Source organism: Poromitra crassiceps (assembly GCF_964638095.1).
Source record: "Poromitra crassiceps genome assembly, chromosome: 15".
In the NCBI taxonomy this organism is placed as follows: Eukaryota; Metazoa; Chordata; class Actinopteri; order Beryciformes; family Melamphaidae; genus Poromitra; species Poromitra crassiceps.
Window position 1 is genome coordinate 41,494,492 of NC_139634.1, and position 20,000 is coordinate 41,514,491.

At 45.7% G+C, this 20,000-nt stretch overlaps 1 protein-coding gene and 1 pseudogene across 3 annotated transcripts in view; one reads left to right on the plus strand and one right to left on the minus strand.

Annotated features, from left to right (window-relative positions):
• glra1 (glycine receptor, alpha 1) overlaps window positions 1-20,000 on the plus strand; it is a gene marked incomplete at both ends in the record, with an annotated part of 228,698 nt that overhangs the window by 111,674 nt on the left and 97,024 nt on the right. For both annotated transcript variants that reach the window (XM_083651477.1, XM_083651478.1), the window contains one exon: window positions 16,088-16,311. In XM_083651477.1, coding sequence (XP_083507603.1) covers window positions 16,088-16,311 — 224 coding nt within the window. The remainder of the gene's footprint in view (window positions 1-16,087; window positions 16,312-20,000) is intronic.
• LOC310790790 (phosphatidylinositol transfer protein beta isoform pseudogene) lies at window positions 258-1,082 on the minus strand (annotated as a pseudogene). The gene has a single exon. The product of its transcript is annotated as a phosphatidylinositol transfer protein beta isoform pseudogene (transcript).

A 20,000-nucleotide genomic window follows, 5' to 3' on the forward strand; every position in this document is an offset into this window, starting at 1 on the left:
TGATGACATCACCAATGACATCACAATTGCTCGAGTGACATCACTGATGAGATGTGATGAAATTTAATTATTATTAATTATATTGATCTTGAATGGATCTGAATCTTGAAAACGGTTCTGATCAGTTAAATCGCACGCACAAAATTCAGGACTGCTCTCCCTCGGGTCCCCAGCAGCGCACCCTCCAAGTCCGAAGTGGATGGGATGAACAGTTCATGTTGAGACAGGAGAAGAGCGGACGCCAGGGGGCCACTTCCTCATGATGATGATGTCTCGTAAGCAGCACTCATGCCTCGAACTGGACCTGTTGTACGCATCTCCTCAAGCTCTCTCTGAGTCTCCTCCTCAATCCGCCTGATGTCCTCCATGGTCAAACCCATCCACTTGTCCATCCAGCAGAAGATCTGGCGGTGGAAGTTGGTGAAAAAACGCCTCTCTTGCCTGTGGATCAAATTTTCCATGATGTTCTGCAGACCTAACTTTTTGAACTTGACAGTGACCAGTTTGTAAGCGCACATATGAGGACAATCGGCCTTCAGCTCAACCTTCCATCGAGGCCCCAGAGGTCCTCTGTCCGGCGTCTTGGTGGAGTGAAAAAGAGCAGGGTCTTCTTCTGGCTTGTAGTCGGCAGTGACCACCTCTTCTCTCTTTGCGATATCAATGTGGACCACCTCCACAGTCTGCCACGTGGGAGCGTCCAGGCCGTGCACGTTGTCTGCTGTCCCCATGTCCGCTTTGTGCCACGTCTCGATCTTGATCATGAAGTCATCCTTCATGAACTCGTTGGTCATAATAGTGCGAGAGTATGGGTAGGCTTTCCACGCCTTTTCATGGACAACAAATGCTCCTTTTGGTGCCAACAACTTGACGAAACCCGGGAGTTTACTCTGTAAATAGTAGCGTTTATGTGTGTATTGGCCCTTCTCCCCGTCATTCTCATAGGGCTCGTTTGAAAGCACCTCGATACCGTCTCCTCCTCCCGTCTCCTTCATGCTGGCCTCAGCCACAGAGTACAGCTTCCCTATATGATACTCTTCCACAGAGAGTGGCAAGACAACTCTGTATTCCTTGATGAGCACCATGTTCCTCTCGCGGGGCTGCAGTTACCAGATCGGTCTTACTTATATCCTCTGCCGGGAAGGTTTTATGACATCACTGATGATGTCACAGTGTCTATGACATCACCAGTATCCATCATAGAACTCAACTGGGTCTGTCTGGAAGCTTAACACATTCACTGCCAACAGTTTTTCCAATACAGTAGGTAGCTTCTGCCAAGGGTTTTTTTGAGGATTCTGGCTCATCTTTCAAGAGCCGAGGATTATTTTCTGCTAGGACTTTGTGAACACAAAATATCTCAAAAGAACTAATAGAATGTGTGCTTTCTCTGTCTAAAAGAGTTAGTTTTTATCATGTTCTGTTATGTAGGCATTAGCAGTTGAATACAGCATGGTTTCAGCGTCTGAGAAGGAAAGCTGAGAAAAATGCATTTTTGTGAAATTCGATAGAACAGGCAGAACAGTCACTTTAACCATTTATTTTTGGCATCAGTGAGACATCAGACATCTAAACAATAGTTCTGAACAGTAATTTCCTCCATAACAGCACCCCCACCCCCCTCTCCTTCAAACTCCTCCCTCCGTGGGTGTGTCTCTGGTGGCTGCAGCGTGTGTCACAGGCGAGTCTCTGCTGCCTGTCTGTGCTGCCTGGCTGCTGGCGGCCGCTCGTCGGGCGAGTCTGGATTGGGCTCGTTCGTTTCTGGGATTTCGGTTGTGAGCTGGGATGAAGCTGCGTGCGATTCTGGGCTTTCTGCTTCGTGTTTCAAAGTGTGTTGCACCCAGAGTCTATTTTTGGAATCCCCCACCGTTGTGCGCCAGCTCCCAGCGCGAAAGCGTTTTCGCCATGAGAATGGTTTCCTCACGCTTTTTCCTGCTGTTTTTGCTCGGCTTTCTCTCGTCTGGAGAGCCCTGTCGCCACTTAATGGGTCGGTAAAATAGGTTATACACATTCAATAGCTCCCATATTTTTATAGGAGATGTAAAAGGGTTTGATCCACGTCCCACCGTCAAAAATATATATATTTTTTTTTGACGAGTTAACTCGTCGACGGCAGTGAACGTGTTAATATCATCTAGATACAGTGCATGAAATTTGGTAAGTTTGCCCACTTACAAAGAAATGAACGGTCTATAATTTTAATGGTGGGTGTATTTTAACAGTCAGAGACAGAATATTTAAAAAAAAAATCCAGAAAATCACATTATATATTTGATTGTGTGAAATAAGTATTTGCTTAGTACTTGGTGGAGAAACCATTGTTGGCAAGCACAGAGGTCAGGCCTTTCTTGTAGTTAGTTGGTCACCAGGTTTGCGCACATCTTAGGAGGGATGCTCGGGTGGTCTTTATACTTCCTGAGAGTTTCAGCTCGATCGCACGTAAAACGGCATAGCTGTGGCTGGATACAATTCTGCTCACACACACACACACACACACGACGGACACTTCTCATTCTTATTCTTATTAGTAGATTTTGGTCTCTATAGTACTGTATGTAGGCTTGGGCGATATTACCGTATAACGAGGTATTTAGAAATACAGTATACCGGGGTCTAATGTCAGGAAGGTATGAAGGATATCACGCGAGCTGCAAGGGAACCAAGATGGCAGCTGGGAAACCCCCGGTCTCACATGAGCTGCGGGTGGAAACAAGATGGCAGCTGGGAAACCCCCGGTATCACGCGAGCTGCGGGGGAACCAAGATGACAGCTGGGAAACCCCCGTTCTCACGCGAGCTGCGAGGGAATCAAGATGGCAGCTGGGAAACCCCCGGTCTCACGCGAGCTGCGGGGGAACCAAGATGACAGCTGGGAAACCCCCAGTCTCACGCGAGCTGCGGGGGAACCAAGATGACAGCTGGGAAACCCCCGTTCTCACGCGAGCTGCGGGGGAATCAAGATGGCAGCTGGGAAACCCCCAGTCTCACGCGAGCTGCGGGGGAACCAAGATGACAGCTGGGAAACCCCCAGTCTCACGCGAGCTGCGGGGGAACCAAGATGACAGCCGGGAAACCCCCGGTCTCACGGGAGCTGCGGGGGAACCAAGATGACAGCCGGGAAACCCCCAGTCTCACGCGAGCTGCGGGGGAACCAAGATGACAGCTGGGAAACCCCCGTTCTCACGCGAGCTGCGGGGGAATCAAGATGGCAGCTGGGAAACCCCCAGTCTCACGCGAGCTGCGGGGGAACCAAGATGACAGCTGGGAAACCCCCGGTCTCACGCGAGCTGCGGGGGAACCAAGATGACAGCCGGGAAACCCCCGGTCTCACGGGAGCTGCGGGGGAACCAAGATGACAGCTGGGAAACCCCCGGTCTCACGCGAGCTGCGGGTGGAAACAAGATGACAGCTGGGAAACCCCCGGTCTCACGCGAGCTGCGGGGGAACCAAGATGACAGCTGGGAAACCCCCGGTCTCACGCGAGCTGCGGGGGAACCAAGATGACAGCTGGGAAACCCCCGGTCTCACGCGAGCTGCGGGGGAACCAAGATGACAGCTGGGAAACCCCCGGTCTCACGGGAGCTGCAGGGGAACCAAGATGGCAGCGGCAAAAATGGCAAACTAGAAGGTTCAGAACGGGAGTCCACAAACCACTGGGTGATATCACACTCTGTCCATCTCTCACAGGGGAGAGCTGTGTGTGTGTGTGTGTGTGTGTGTGTGTGTGTGTGTGTGTGTGTGTGTGTGTGTGTGTGTGTGTGTGTGTGCAGGAGGGAGAAGAGTGGAAAATGTGGAATTTGTTCGGCATGATTAACTTCTGCAGCAGCCAGCAGTTTCCACACAGCACTGTGTGTGTGTGTGTGTGATGGGGATATCCTCCCTTATTCTCTGTTAAGTGTTTTTGTTTTCCTCCTTTCCATGTAGTGCTTCCTTCATCCTGTCATGACCTGAGGCTCCTGGAGAAAAGCATTTGAAAACCGAAGGCGCGTTGAAAACGAGCTGAAAAACGAGCCGTTTCTGAAAAGCTAAAACCTTTGTTTCTCAGCCTCTGTAGCAGATAGAAACCATTTAACCACCTTAAAGCTTTCATTGGAAATCATTACCTTTGGCCTAGGGATGTCAGTTGTCGGTTCATTTTACTTTCAATTATCGGACACCCCTAACCGGTTAATAACCGTTTTTTTAAGACGTGTAAGGGGACATTCAGACCAAAAGCGTTTTTGGAGCTGCCAGCGTCTTTCTGCAATTCATTCTCTATGTAAGGACGCGCTAAACGTGCTCCTCTTTTAATGAACGCACCTGGTGTTTAAGCGCTGGTGGCGTCTGTTGTTTTTGGAGGAGCGCTGTGGGCGTTTTTAAGCTGAAAAAAGTTGAACATTAGAGGAAAAGCGCGCTGCTTGTCTTTTTCACTCTTCTTACCTTTTCTCCTCCCAAGGGATTTTCAACCTCTGCTGCTGCCAGAATTGGCAATAATCTGGCTTTCGTGTTGACAGTGAACAACATCAAACAGACAAAACTAGCTGGCTACCGTCCTTGTGGTCATTGTGTTCTGATCCGTACTGCACGCGACTACAGGGGAAAACAAACGGAGCGCAAAAAAAACGCTCCGTGCGCTGTGTTTTGTGCACAATGGAAGTGCCCTCGACATGATTTTCATAGCGTTCTGTCTGAAAAAAATGCTTTTGGTGTGAATGTCCCGTATTAAGACAGCTGGTGCGTGCCTTTTAGTCCAGCGCTCCATTCATAGCGCTTTCAGACAGACACGGTTCTGGTTCTGGCTCTGGCTCCGTTCTGGAGTCTCAGAACCTTGGTGCTTTCTGGCGAACCAGCCCGTGTTCACACCAGTTTAAGCGGAACCAAAGTGGGAGGACATTATTCGGTAGTGCTTCTTCAGTTTATTTTTTATTTTTTTAAGTTTATTAATTATTTGGTCTGGCGTTCGAGTGAACCCAGCCTTGGCCCTCTCTTCTGCAAGTTCGGCATATGACTTGCTCTTTCTTGTACTGCTTTCTAGCTTTTCTTGAGATTCGGTAGATGCCCAAATCGACACTAAACATTTGGTTTCCTCAGGAGACCACTGCAAATTATTTTTCTCTGTGTTGTCACTGCCTTGTTCTCCTTCCTGCTCGTTTTCACAGCCTAGAATGAGACACGCCCACTGATGATGTCATGGTTCCCAAGGAAAACCAACTATTTTTTGGTTCTGCTGAGAACCAACTTTTCAGGTTCCGAACCAATTATTTTTTCGGTTTGAACGCGCCGGCCAGTTCAGATTAGGGTTCTGGAACCGGAACCGGCACGGAGCCCTGCCGGTGTGAAAGCCCTAACAGTGTTTCAGACGGCATGTACGCGTGACCATTATTTTACAGTGTGCGGTACTAACAGTGCTTCCCACACTTCCATATCTGCTTGAATTACGTTACACATTTTAAAGTGTGGATATTGTTCAGTAGAATCGATGTGGAAGACGCAGCTTGTTGCTTGAAACACGAGGAGCAATATGTCTAAAGTTTCATTTTGTATTGGATCGCGTCGCCAGGTATGCCGGCATACGTCGCTGTAGTCTGCACGGTCAGGTGGGGAAATGAGTTTTCCGCTGCCTGGCAGCTCGTAACGTTAACGTTACTTTCAGACACACTGAGTTAACGAAATTATAGAACATGGGTTAATGAGACGATTGTTTCGCTATGGGTGTGTTCATAAATTCATTCTGAAATGAATGTCGGTCAGAAATTCAGAGCATGGGGGGGGGGGGGGGGGACTGGGACGGCTAGTGTGAGACCAGGAAGCGCTGCTCTCAAACGCGAAGTCACTCAACAGAGTGACGTATAGAGCTGCTGCCCCCTGCTGGCCACAGAGTGACTTATAGAGCTGCTGGTCAACAGAGTAACTTATAGAGCTGCTGCCCCCTGCTGGCCACAGAGTGACTTATAGAGCTGCTGGTCAACAGAGTGACTTATAGAGCTGCTGGTCAACAGAGTGACTTCTGGGCAGATGATGGCCAGAAGTTGGAGTGGTTGTTTAAGACTGAGGTATTTAAGACTGCTAACTTTATCTCTAGGGCCTGGAATAGAAGGCAAGCACAGCTCTTTAAGTAGGTTCAGGTGGTGGTTTTCATGCTGTACAACTTTACTGTATGTATTTTGGGTGTTTTCTGTTGGTTTTATGTTTTGATCATTGTTTGTTTAAATGATGAACAGTAAAAGTGTGCTGTAAGCCCATGTGGGCTGGGCTTCATTCGAAGCATGACACTTAAATAAAGAAAATCAATCAATCAATCAAAATATAGAGCTGTTGCCCCCTGCTGGCCACAGAGTGACTTATAGAGCTGCTGGTCAACAGAGTAACTTATAGAGCTGCTGCCCCCTGCTGGCCACAGAGTGACTTATGGAGCTGCTGGTCGCAGCTAAAAACGTCAAAGAGAAAAGCGTGCAAATCAGGAGGGAGAGAGAAATGGAGGACAGGGACCTAAGTGTATTCCCCCATTAATCTTTCCAGTGACGTTTGGTCAAATCTTTCTACAAAGAGTTTTACTTGGTCAAACCCAGCGATGTGAACGTTTAATTAGAAATAGAAATACGTTGTGACCTTGTGAACTGTCAAATAAAGGGTTAGCCATACTGTACATCCCATGCATCCTGCTCTGAATTACCTCTTGCACGTTTTCCCATTTGTAATTTAATTCCAGAAACTCCCAGTCGACAAGCGTGTCAGTCCATCTGTGTGTGTGTGTGTGTGCGCGTGTGCGCGCGCGCGCGTGTGTGTGTGTGTGTGTGTGTTTGTGTGTGAGTGTGTGTGTGTGTCGATAAATCTTTTAAGTCCTAAAAGCCCTGAGGAGGACAGTGAGACGCCCCGCCCCACCTGGGCCTCAATACACTAATTGTTTTTAAAGGGTCGAGGCCCAGGGGAGAGTTAACCAATCAGCTGACAGGATTTCTCATTACATTTTACATTTAAAACAGTCTGTGTGTCCGTCTGTGTGTGTGTGTCTGTGTGTCTGTCATGTGCAGTCACCTGGCGCTTCTTTCCACCTGACAGCGAGGGTCGCAGGCTCGGGCGCTCTGGCTAAATCAAGTTAGCATACCCTGGGCTACATCTGAGCCGAATTTGGAGCTTTTGCACAAGTGCCCTAATATCTCCCTAAGGGCCTAGACTCGGAGGAAAACATTGAATATGGTTATTTTGTTTTTGGCATGGCTACAGTCTAAATATTTTAATACAAATGTATAAATATTTATAATATCACTAACTGAACTGTCTGACAGAATGGATGCATCCACTGTCTGCGGGAACAATAATGTAGGCAAACTGCAACTATTTTGGAATGGAGCAAAAATAATTGAAAACAAACAATGGTAACACTATAATAATTCTCAGTAGTTCACTATTAGCGATTACAAAATGCTATTTAAAACTGCTCTATGCATTTTTAAACATTGATAGATGAGATGAGATGAGATGAACTTTATTGTCCCCGAGGGGAAATTTGTCTTGGGCAAATAGTGCCGTACAACAGCCACATATCACAGTATAGAGGTTTTGACACAATACATACAACAGACAGGGAAAAAAAACACATCGAGCATACAGTGTGGTCCCTTGCCAACATGCGCTTTCCACTGGGAAATTGTGCCAGCGGTGTAATATAGAAATAAAAGACAGCAAACACTGGTTAGTTCAATTTGGTTTAACACTTCATCCTAATGACATTCTAAGCATATTGCACAGTCATTGTGGGTTTATTGCACAACCCTCATTGCAATTTCCCATTATGATAAAGTAAAAGAATTGAAGATAAAATAAATACAATTTTTGGAGGTACAAACCTCACCTCAAGAGCAATAGGGCACTCAACTAAATAAAACCAGAACTCAGTATAAGACAGTACAATAGAGAGTTCTGCTTTGTTTAAAAAATAATTCAGCTCTACTAATACTAGGACAGGCAATCCAGATTAGTAGAGAGTTCTGCTTTGTTTTAAAATAATTCAGCTCTACTAATACTAAGACAGGCAAGATTTGCCTCTGTTTGTAGAGAGTTCTTAATAAGGAGTAAGAGAATAAAATAAAAAGCTAAGAGAATAAAATAAAATAAAAATTAGTAAAAATAGTAAAATAAATAAAATAAGATAAAATAATAAAATATAAAAAATAAAAAAAAAGTGAGAAGAAATCGACCTGCATATGACCTGGTTTTTAAAAGAGGTTACAGCAGCAGTGGACAGCCTCCTACGACTGGGTCCTTACCACTGTTCTTGTGGGGAACACCCTCTTTGGGGAAGGGGCAGTGCCGCCTGTTTGTTCAACAGTAACACAGAAGTGGGTAGGAAAGAGAGCTTGAAGCGGTTACTCTTACATCTATACGCTCTGTATCGTCTGCCCGAGGGCAGCAGGTCATAATCACAGAATAAAAGGTGAGATGGGTCATCTAGGATTTTGAGTGCTAGGCTGATGACCTTTTTTTCGAAGATTGTTTGGAGAGGTGCAAAGTCTCTCTTCCCAATCACTTTCATTGCTGTATTTACAATTTTTGCAAGTCTCGTTTTGAGCTGTACGGGAAGTGTTCCATACCATGCTGCCATACCGTACCTGATGAGGCTTTCCAGCACGGCATTATAAAAGGTCTCCATGATCTTGGTGCTAACACCGTACAGTCTGAGCCTTCTAAGAAAGTGGAGCCTCTGGCCCAGTTTACCACACAGGTAGTCGATATGGACATTCCATTTGAGAGAGTTTTCAAGGCTGAAATGGTAAGTAGAGTATACATTTTGCGTACACATTTTAAAGACTTCAATACCCAGCATGCATCACACAGCTCGCTCATGTTCACCAAACAGCTTGTCTGTGATGCTTTATACCAGAGACCACTGAGACGAGAGAAATCGAAGGTTTTCTACATAACTAACTAAATAAATAAATAAATAAAACAAATGTCAAATTATTTGTGATTACCGGCTGATAATTGACAGATGGATTATTTTCTTTGACTTAAAAATGGTAACAAATTAGCTTTAGTTGCATCGCTGCTTAATTATGGAATGATCAAACCTCTTGTTTATTCAAATCACCTCGGGAACCAGAGAGAAGATTGCGTCTGAGATTGCGTCTGAGACAATTGATTTGACATTCCATGCTGCCTGCTGGAAGTCTCCCTCTTCACCTCCCCCTCCACCTATCTCTCTCTCCCCTTCCTATCTCACTTTCTCTCACCCTCCTCTCTCTCTCTCTCTCTCCCCTTCCTATCTCTCTTTCTCTCACCCTCCTCTCTCTCTCTCTCTCTCCCCTTCCTATCTCTCTTTCTCTCACCCTGCTCTCTCTCTCTCTCTCTCCCCTTCCTATCTCTCTTTCTCTCACCCTCCTCTCTCTCTCTCTCCCCTTCCTATCTCTCTTTCTCTCACCCTCCTCTCTCTCTCTCTCTCCCCTTCCTATCTCTCTCTTTCTCTCGCCCTCCTCTCTCTCTCTCTCTCCCCTTCCTATCTCTCTCTTTCTCTCGCCCTCCATCCCCCCCCCCCTCTCTCTCTCAATGCGGTGTAGCCTGAGCAGAGCAGATGTGCTGCCATCATAGCCTGCTACCTGCCTACGTGAGCGGCGGCACCCGGGGAGCGGGCAGGATGTGATGATGACAGGCGTGGAGTTAGAAGATGGCTGCTCTTCCTCTTAGTGTTGTTGTTGATGTTGTGCAGTTGTGCGTGTGCAGCACTATTGCACACGGCTTGGTGGTGCTGGGGAATGTCGTGTTTGCACTTCACGCTAGTAGCCTGGGGCATCTGGGTAGGTCAGACGGCATGGTCAGATACAATTGGCCAAGTCTGTGGGTGGGAAGCCGGTGGAGTGTGAGTCTTGGTCACTGCACTAGTGCCTCCTCTCGTTGATTGGGGGGGCCTGATCGGGGGGAGGGGAACTGGGGGAATAGCTCATCATAGATCAATAGATCATCCCACGCGTTACCCTGCTGGTGAAAAGAAGCGGATAGCGACGGCACATGTATCGGAGGAAGCATGTGCTTCCTCCGATACATCAGTCAGGAATTACACTTGGGCTCAGCTTTCCAGTCATAACCAATTTATGCAATTCCACTACAGTTTAGAGACCCCAGTAGGGAGAAATATTCAAATAGAATATGCAAAAATCATGCATTTACACTACCTGCAGTACCTCGTTGAGGTACTGCAGGTGGGCCGCGAGTGGTCTGCCACACTCCTGATTTTCGCGCACAATCAATTGGCTGTAGCAGGGTCATTTTTAAAGCTACAGTGGAGATCCTGTTATCAGAAGAAACTAGAAGACCTGAAGCATCCATTGGTACCAAGGATGTATGCTAGCTTGTCGGTAAGGGGGACAAATAATGCTCCAAACATAGGTCAAATTTGGGTGAGGGAAAACTATTTCAATGGGGTTCCTTGACCTCTCAGCTCAATTGATCTGAATGAGAATTGGTCCAATGGGTCCCACAAGTCTCTCCTTTACAGATATAGGATTTTTCACAGCCTAAATAGCATTAACAGCTTGTGGATTGATTTATTATGTTGTTGCTCATCACATTTTGTCTCAACAAATGTGTTATGAATGCAAATTGATGCGTAAGGGGCCATTCAGACGAAAAGCGTTTTTGGAGCTGCCAGCGTCTTTCTGCAATTCATTCTCTATGTAAGGACGCGCTAAACGTGCTCCTCTTTTAATGAACGCACCTGGCGTTTCAGCGCTGGTGGCGTCTGTTGTTATTGGAGGAGCGCTGTGGGCGTTTTAAAGCTGAAAAAAGTTGAACATTAGAGGAAAAGCGCGCTGCTCGTGTTTTCCACTCCTCCTACCTTCTCTCCTCCCGAGGTATTCTCGACCTCCGCTGCTGCCAGAATTGGCAATAATCTGGCTTTCGTGTTGACAGTGAACAACATCAAACAGACAAAACTAGCTGGCTACCGTCCGTGTGGTCGTTGTGTTCTGATCCGTACTGCACGCGACTACAGGGGAAAACAAACGGAGCGCAAAAAAAACACTCCGTGCGCTGTGTTTTGTGCACAATGGAAGTGCCCTCGACATGATTTTCATAGCGTTCGGACTGAAAAAAACACTTTTGGTGTGAATGTCCCCTAAGGGGGGAGAAAATGTTGGCAATATGTTTATGGGTATTTTGCCCAAAATGGTTTGTTATGTTATGTGGATGGATTATTAATTTCCCTTATGCCCAAGTTCACATGCTCTGTTAATGAAATAAAAAATATATAATATAAAAAACATATAGGGAATTACATCATCTTATTCTCATGTGTTGATCAGAGTTGTGATTAAAGGATTGGGTGGGCCCGGAGGATTCTCAGATTTCAAAGTTCCCATAGAGCATGGGGACCCCTGCTCTATGGGATTAGGATAAAGTGGGCATGTCTGTAAAGGGGGGGCTCGTGGGTACCCATGGAACCTATTCTCATTCAGATACAGTATCTTGAGGTGAGAGGTTAAGGCACCCCTATGAAAATAGTCATACCAGTTTCTCCCTTGCCAAAATTGAGCCTATATTTGAAGCGTTATTCAGCCCCCTTCCCAACAAGCTAACATGGTTGGTACCACTGGATGCCTTAAGTCTTTCACATGACACCAGTATCTTCACTCTAGCTTATACAGTAGGGCAGTGGTCCCCAACCACCGGGCCGCGGACCGGTACCGGGCTAAAAACCATAACTAAAACCGGTAACCGGTAACTAAAACCATTTAAATTGACAACCGGTCTGCGACTTTTTTTCCATGTATCTACCGGTCCTTGGCACAAAAAAGGTTGGGAACCCCTGCAGTAGGAGACTCCTCCCCTCTCCCCTCCTCTCCTCTCCTCTCCTCTCCTCTCCTCTCCTCTCCTCTCCTCTCCTCTCCTCTCCCCTCCTTCTCTCCTCTCCTCTCCATCCGGCTGCTATCTCTCCTCTCTGTTCCCTCCTTGCGTTGACAGATACTCTTCATTCCGGGCGCCATCTCAGGTTATTTATCAAATCCTCGAGGCGAACAAAAAGGCGACTTATTTATGAAAGCGTAAAGGTCATGTAAAGGTCATGGTCATCTGTTTGCTCTGAGATGTTTGCTGCAGTAAACGGTGATAAACGACCAGGCGGCTCGCGCACAGCCTGATTGCTATGTGACTGTATCATTACCCCCCCCCCACCCTCCCAACCAAATACACACACACACACACACACACACGCACACACACACACACACACACACACGCACGCACGCACGCACGCACGCACGCACACACACACACACACACATTCAGCATTGTGGCTGATTGCTCCTTTAGATGCCACCCGCTGGGGCTGCCTGCTGGCGCGGCCGTAGCTCCTCCCCCTGATGTGTTTGGCTACGTGCCGCTTAAAGCAGCAGTTCACCCAAAAATGACAATTCTGTGACTATCTACTTGCCCTCATGCCGATGGAAGGGCGGGTGACTTTTTTTTTGTCCACAAAGCATTCGTGGAGTTTCACAGCAAAACACTGTTGCAGAATTATCCTAAAAAATGTAAGTGGATGGTGACCAACTTAAAAAAAAAGATGCAAGAGATACAAGTTGACTTGAAAAGATTTCATTTACACCCTGTTTTTAGCTGACATCTTCACTATAGCAGACTACAGGATCTTTCTTGGAGCACCTGCAGACTACAGGATCTTTCTTGGAGCACCTGCAGACTACAGGATCTTTCTTGGAGCACATTTCGAGTAAAATAGGGGATAAAACACTGTGTTTTGGGGCATGATTGACAGGTCACCTGTCCATTGATCACGCAGCTCACAGATCACGGACCAATAGCAGGCGGCGCTGGTGCTCTGTGGGAAACCCCTGGTCCCGCGCTAGCTGCACGAGAACCAAGATGACAGCGGTCAAAATGCCAAACTGGAGGCTTCAAAACGGGAGTCCACAAACCAATTGGTGACATCACACTCACCTGGTGCAATCCAAGTCTCCACAAGCCCTGAGATGCAAGTTGACTTGAAAAGACCTCATTTACACCCTGTCTTTAGCGGAAATCGTCACTGTAGCAGGCTGCAGTATCCCATCCATCCGTCTTTTGACAGTCTATGCAGCACACAGCCCAGTCCTGTGACGTGCAGGGCAGTTATTGATCTCCTCTCAGCCTCACAGTGGAGGTGACGTGCAGGGCAGTTATTGATCTCCTCTCAGCCTCACAGTGGAGGTGACGTGCAGGGCAGTTATTGATCTCCTCTCAGCCTCACAGTGGAGGTGACGTGCAGGGCAGTTATTGATCTCCTCTCAGCCTCACAGTGGAGGCCGGCGGGAGGCCATTTCCACAGCTGAGTCTGGATTTAACCTCCAGTTTGCTCAGATTAGAATATCGATGATCCCAGCCGCTTGAGGCGCACGCAGCCTCTCAAGGCTGACTGATCAAAATGACTGCATGTCTCATTTGGAATGAGAATGTTTGATTCTGATCAGTAAACACAGATGAGTAGCTGTCGTGGTTTTAGGGCATCACAAGGTCACTCATGGAGTTAAAGCGAAAGTCTTCTGCTTTATGTGAAACACACTCACATCGAATCATGAAATGTGATTAAATCACCAGCGCCCGAATGCAATTGCATGAGAAGTTGGGATATGATGATGATGATGATAAAAGTCAACAAAACAGGCTAGGCTAGTAAGGTTGAGAGGTTTATTAGTGTGTGATCTTCACTCTGTAATGGCCGGGAATGGAGAGAGAAAAAACAATTACCCAGTCTCCAGTACTATAGAAAACTTGTATTCAACTTAGGGTTATTGTAAGTGAAGAGAGTGATAGTGTAGGTGTGTGTAGGAAGAGCAAAAGTGTCAGAGTTTTTCCAGTCATAAAAACTGGAACATCCAGTGGTCATAGCTCGCTCGTCTCCCCTGCATTTTTAAAGCACCTGGTCTGACCACTGGAGTATAGAAACCTTAGTGTCCTCTAGAGAGAGAGTGGCGTCAGCGGAGGACCAAAATGCGAGACTCATTAGCCAATGAACAGCCAGGAATGGGTCTCGCGCTACTTTTGCATGCTAAAATAAAACTGATAATGTACAATTTGATTCAAGGGATGAAAAACCCTTTCAGAGTACAACACAAACTGTCTATGTTGCTGCAACTCGACAGTGCTGCTTAATCCAGGGCCTTACTTCCTGGAACTCTTGAGAGTAAAAAACTGGTCCATTGGAGTGAATGGAGATGTCGGGACTCTTCTATCTACACGGCTCTGAGAAACCTCCTTCCAGTGGAGAGCTTTCCCCAGTCCAACTTTAGACTCGTGTTTTATAATTTGGGAAATTCTGATGAGAGAAACTATTTTTCCTCAATCTTCTTTTCTTTCCCTTCCTGGCCTACTTCTCTTGTGTTGTTTCTATTGGACGTGTGAGAGTTTTGTCACAACACGCAATGCAGAAACTCAACTCAACTGAACTATGGATGCAAGAGAAACAAGCTCAATGCAGCAGAAATGATGTCCTGTAGAAGCCATTGTAAATATTTGTGGATTTTAGTTATCGCATCCTAATGTGAAACCAGCTTCATTCTCAATAATTACATTATTCTTATAACTAAGTATCTGGTGATCTTTTTTGACTCTTGCTGCATCATTTTGAACTAGTTGGAGACAAGATCAACAAGACTGAGTGGTACCAAAATATAACGAGTTGCAATAATCAAGGTGGGATGATATGAAGGCATGGATGACTTTGCCCAGGTCAGAAGTCCAGAGAATTGATTGTGAGTTTTGGAGATGATGCATGCAGCTTAATTTTACTACCTGATTGATTTGTTTGTCAAACTTCAGTCCTGAATCAAATACTTTAAAACTAATAATTTAAATGTGTGAATAATCTCGTCCCAGCCGTACTTTCACCATATGTCACAAAAATAAACAGCAACAGAATTGCCACAAGGGGATCAGCGAATGGCAATTGTAGAGTGGCCCAACGCAAAACTACCTTCGGTCAGTCATCCTTTTCAGTAAAAGGGATACACATATGGAATTCCCTACCAACAGAAATAAAAATGCAAACTAATCTGAAAAGCTTTAATGAAAAGGTGAAACACTGGCTGAAGCAAAATCAAACCTGCGACCATTGATCACTGATGTAGTTGTGTAATTCTACTGTAAATCTTGTATGATGTAGTAGCATAATTTTACTGTAAATTTTGTATGATCGTCTCACAATTTTTATGTTTGCACTTTGTTTAGATTATGTTTTTTATTAGAAAAGCCTACCCAGGGACAGGGATTGCAAATTAGCCTTGGCTAGATATCCTATATGCATCGCATATGTTTCATGTTCTTGTAACTTGTTACAATGATTCTTGCATTGTCCCTGACAAATAAACTAATAAATAAATAAATAAAAATAAAATACGACTCCAAGATTCTTTAGTCGACCGCCAACCTTGTACAGCGGGTGGTGAGGCTGTTTCTTGACCCTGCGGCTGCACCAGCGATGCATAATAAATGTGATGCATTATAAATGTGAAACGATCAATGACAAAAAAAAAAACATGTTTTTGTTCCATCTCTTAAAAGTTATTAAAGAGTAAGGAGAAAAAAGAGAAACAAGCTCAACGTCACGAAAATTAAGTCAGGTGTAGTCAGGTGTAAACAACGGGTTTTAGTTACCTCATCCTATGTGAAACCAGTTTTATTGCCGCCAGTCATTATCCAGTCCCTCCAAAATTTCAATTTTTGTGCGTGTGATTGTTGCAATTAAAAATGCAAGATTTTGCAGCGGCTTTTCTCAAAAATTGCAGTGCACTTTGTTAAGTTTTATGTGATTTGTTTGCGCTAAAATTGCGGGAAGTGACAAAAGTTTCAAGTTGAGGAATCTGTTTTACCGTGGGGATTTAGAGCAAAAAAAAGTAAGGCCCCGCAAATATTGCAGAGGTCGGTTGAATTTGCATTAATTATTGCCATCGCAAAATCGCAATTTCCTAGCAGATCTGATGATCACCAAGTATCTGATGAATTGTTTTCCCCTCGTCTCTCCATCCGTTCATCCAGGATGCAGAACAGGTGCAGGACCGCTGAACCTGTCTCTCCCTCGCTCTCCCCCCCTCCTAACATTCAAATATGGTCTGTCCCATCTGTTTCCCCCCCAGGACTACAGAGTGAATATCTTCCTGAGGCAGCAGTGGAACGACCCGCGGCTGGCCTACAGCGAGTACCCTGACGACTCTCTGGACCTGGACCCCTCCATGTTGGACTCCATCTGGAAGCCTGACCTGTTCTTTGCCAACGAGAAGGGGGCCAACTTCCACGAGGTCACCACCGACAACAAGCTGCTCCGTATCTCCAAAAACGGCAATGTGCTCTACAGCATACGGTGAGCCGCGAGCGCGTGACGGCTTCCTTTGGCTTGTTTGCAGGCACTGAGAGTCCCCAAGAATCTCAGCTGAGCAGGTCTATGTTATATCTCGTCATCACTGTCCTAAACTACATTATCTTTGCTCTATTTTATTTCAATCTGTGTGTCGAGGGTTAATTAACAGATGTTAACGTGTTTCAAAAGTACCCTATTGCCGCTGCCTGTCACGGCAGGACGTGTTTTTCTGATGCTGCTAGTTCAGTAGGGTTGGTTACGCACACATTTACAGTAGGGACCTCATTTAAGTGCCATACCCGAGCTGCTGAGGGAAATGTCTGCCCTCCGAAACTGGCATCACTCAGCGCGGCTCTCTCTACGCTGCGTAATTACGCACGCAGCAGCGCCGCAGCGGAGATGCAGGAGAGAGAGACCGAAAAGGAATAAGCATATACCGTCCATAACAACATAGCATGAAAGCTGAAAAACATTTATGGCAGTAACGCATGCACGCACGCACGCACACACACACACACACACACACACACACACACACACCGTTCCCATTGGATTTGAGCTGTGCCGACATTAATTGCACACTTCTTATAATGTCCTAGGTCTCATTTCTTTTCTTTTGGTCGGGCTGAGTCGGTGACAATGGCGGGCGAGTTGAGCTCGATCCGCGTCTCGGTCGGGTTGGGGCGCGTTCGATTTTTTAGGACCGTTGAGAACTCTAACACACACATGCAGAGGGGGAGAGAGAGCGAGTCTGTGTTTGTTTGTAGCTAGCCTAAATCTTCATTTGGGATCGGATCAGAATCCGACTCGAGCGCCACAAACCTGTTTAGCCTGCTTAGCACCTTCAGTAACATTATAGGGCATAACACATAACATTATTGTTTGAAATAATCTTCAAATAGAAAATAATCAGCTTTAAATCCGCTTTATATTTTAAAAAGTAGGCAGGCACCATGTATACACCGGTACCATTTTAGAAGTATCATTTTAGCACCGGTAGCGGAAAAATACGAAACGATACAATCCCTATAGTTCAGTGAGTTTTGGTCGTAGAGTGACTAAAACCACTGGAATCTGTGGATTCAGCTTTCATTTAACATCTTGTTGGACTCTTACTGGTGCAAACACACGGAAAAAACCCAACCATTACTGCGACCGCCACAGCAGTACTTTCGTGGCAATAGGGTATTTGGTTATGCCATGACCTCAAAACAACAAGAAACGCAGCAATGTGCTCCCTCTCTTTTTGACCTGGTCAAAAGTCTTGGTGCTACATTTTGAACTAGCTGGAGACGAGATACAGTAAACACGACTGAGTAATACCAAAATATAACAAGTTGCAATTGTCAAGGTGGGATGTTATGAAGGTCTCCAGGTCAGAAGTTTTGGGGATGATGCTCCAAGATGTTTTAGTCAACAGCCAACATTGTAGGCTACAGTGGGTGGTGAGAATGTTTCTTGACCCTGTGGCTGCACCAGCAATGCATTATAAATGTGAAATGAGTGATGACAAAAAAATCATCTCTTAAAAGTTATTTCAGAATTCTCGTGTTTTTGAGGGAGATTGACAGTTTGTACTGAAAATCCTTTGGCAAAGTTATGTGTGCTGGATAGAAAGGAAGGTAGGTAGAGGACAGAAACAGCTGTTGCCTTGGTGCCTTGGTGCTTTATTGTATAAATCCCCCCTTTTCTCATAGGCTGTTTCACAATGAGAAACAGAGCTTCTCATTGGCTGTTTCACAGTGAGAAACAGAGCTTTTCATTGGCTGTTTCACAGTCAGAAACAGGGCCTCTCATTGGCTGTTTCACAGTGAGAAACAGAGCTTATCATTGGCTGTTTCACATTGAGAAACAGAGCTTATCATTGGCTGTTTCACAGTCAGAAACAGGGCTTCTCATTGGCTGTTTCACAGTGAGAAACAGAGCTTCTCATTGGCTGTTTCACACTCAGAAACAGAACATCTCATTGGCTGTTTCACAGTCAGAAGCAGAGCATCTCATTGGCTGTTTCACAGTCAGAAACAGAGCTTCTCATTGGCTGTTAGAAACAGAGCATCTCATTGGCTGTTTCACAGTGAGAAACGGAGCTTCTCATTGGCTGTTTCACAGTTAGAAACAGAGCTTCTCATTGGCTGTTTCACAGTGAGAAACAGAGCTTCTCATTGGCTGTTTCACAGTGAGAAACAGAGCTTCTCATTGGCTGTTTCACAGTGAGAAACAGAGCTTCTCATTGGCTGTTTCACAGTGAGAAACAGAGCTTCTCATTGGCTGTTTCACAGTCAGAAACAGAGCTTCTCATTTTCAGATTTTCCTTTTCTGTTTTTTGTGCTGCAGATCTGCAGCACAAAACACAGAAAAGGAAAATCTCTAATGATATGTTTAGCAGAATGTCTCACAACGCCACTGCCTGCTAGAACAACAGCCATATGCTAGGTTTCCACCTAGCCTTGTTTATCCTCAAAGTTGGGGGCTGTTATTCCCTCCTGGGCTGTACGCCTTTTTTTCTCTGCCCTCCGAGACGTCCCGTCCAAGGCTCCTCTCAGAGTTATAGCTGCCTTCAGCTGACAAACTTTTCACCCTCCTCCTCCTCCTCCTCCTCCTCCTCCTCCTCCTCCTCGCTTTATTGCCTGGGCTCAGGGGCCAATGAGAAAATGCCGGGCGCAAACCGCCACGGCAATCGACCGGGCCCGTTAGTATTCCAGCAGCGTATCTGATCCGTTATCAGCCTTCGTGTCAGGGAGGCGGAGGAGCGGGATTGGCCCTTTTATAAATGGCGTCATTCATTCAAACCTTTATTTAACCAGAAAATAAAAACCCATTGAGACCAAGGTCTCTTTTACAAGGGTGATCTGGCCAAGAAGGCGAAAGCACGTTTCACGTCGTACAAAATACACAAGTACAAATACATATACAAAAAATTTCTGTCATTTGACCACCATCAACTCAAAATGGAGAAAATTTAAGACAAATAGAAATGATCTAAAAGACCAATGCAATAAAACAGTACAATCAAAAGCATGCCTCATCAACATGAGAGACAGCTAGTAAAAAGTCAAGAAGAAGAGTGCTACACCTCAAAGCAGGAACAGCAGGTGGCAAGGACCTCAGCTAGTTTTTGTTTAAAACTATATAAAGAGACCAGAGAGGCAAGTTTAAGGCGGGTTTGAAGGTCATTCCAAGACCAAGGGCCAAAGTAAAAAAGAGATCTCCTGCTTACATCAGTCCGCGCGGGTGGCACTCTAAAGCGCACCCAAGCGCTGGATCTGAGATTCACAGAACTCTGAATCAGTACGAACTTAGAGCAGATGTAGGGTGGAAGCTTGCCGAGAATAGCCTTATAAATAAAGATGTACCAGTGTTGCAACCTGCGTGTAGCAAGTGAGGACCAAGCAACCAAAGAGTAGAGCGTGCAGTGGTGCGTCCTATAAGCTGAGTTAGTAATAAATCTCAGAGCAGCATGGTAGAGAGGGTCAAGCTTAGCCAGGGCAGTGGGACAAGCAAATCTATAAACTATGTCACCATAGTCCAGCTGTGACAGAAATAAGGCCGTAACCAGCTGTTGGCGGGAGGAGGGAGAAAAACACGCTTTTACTCTGTAAAAGAAACCAATTGTGAATTTGAGTTTCTTGACTAGGACATCGATATGGTGTTTGAAATCCAGGTTCTTGTCCAGCCAGATGCCGAGATACTTA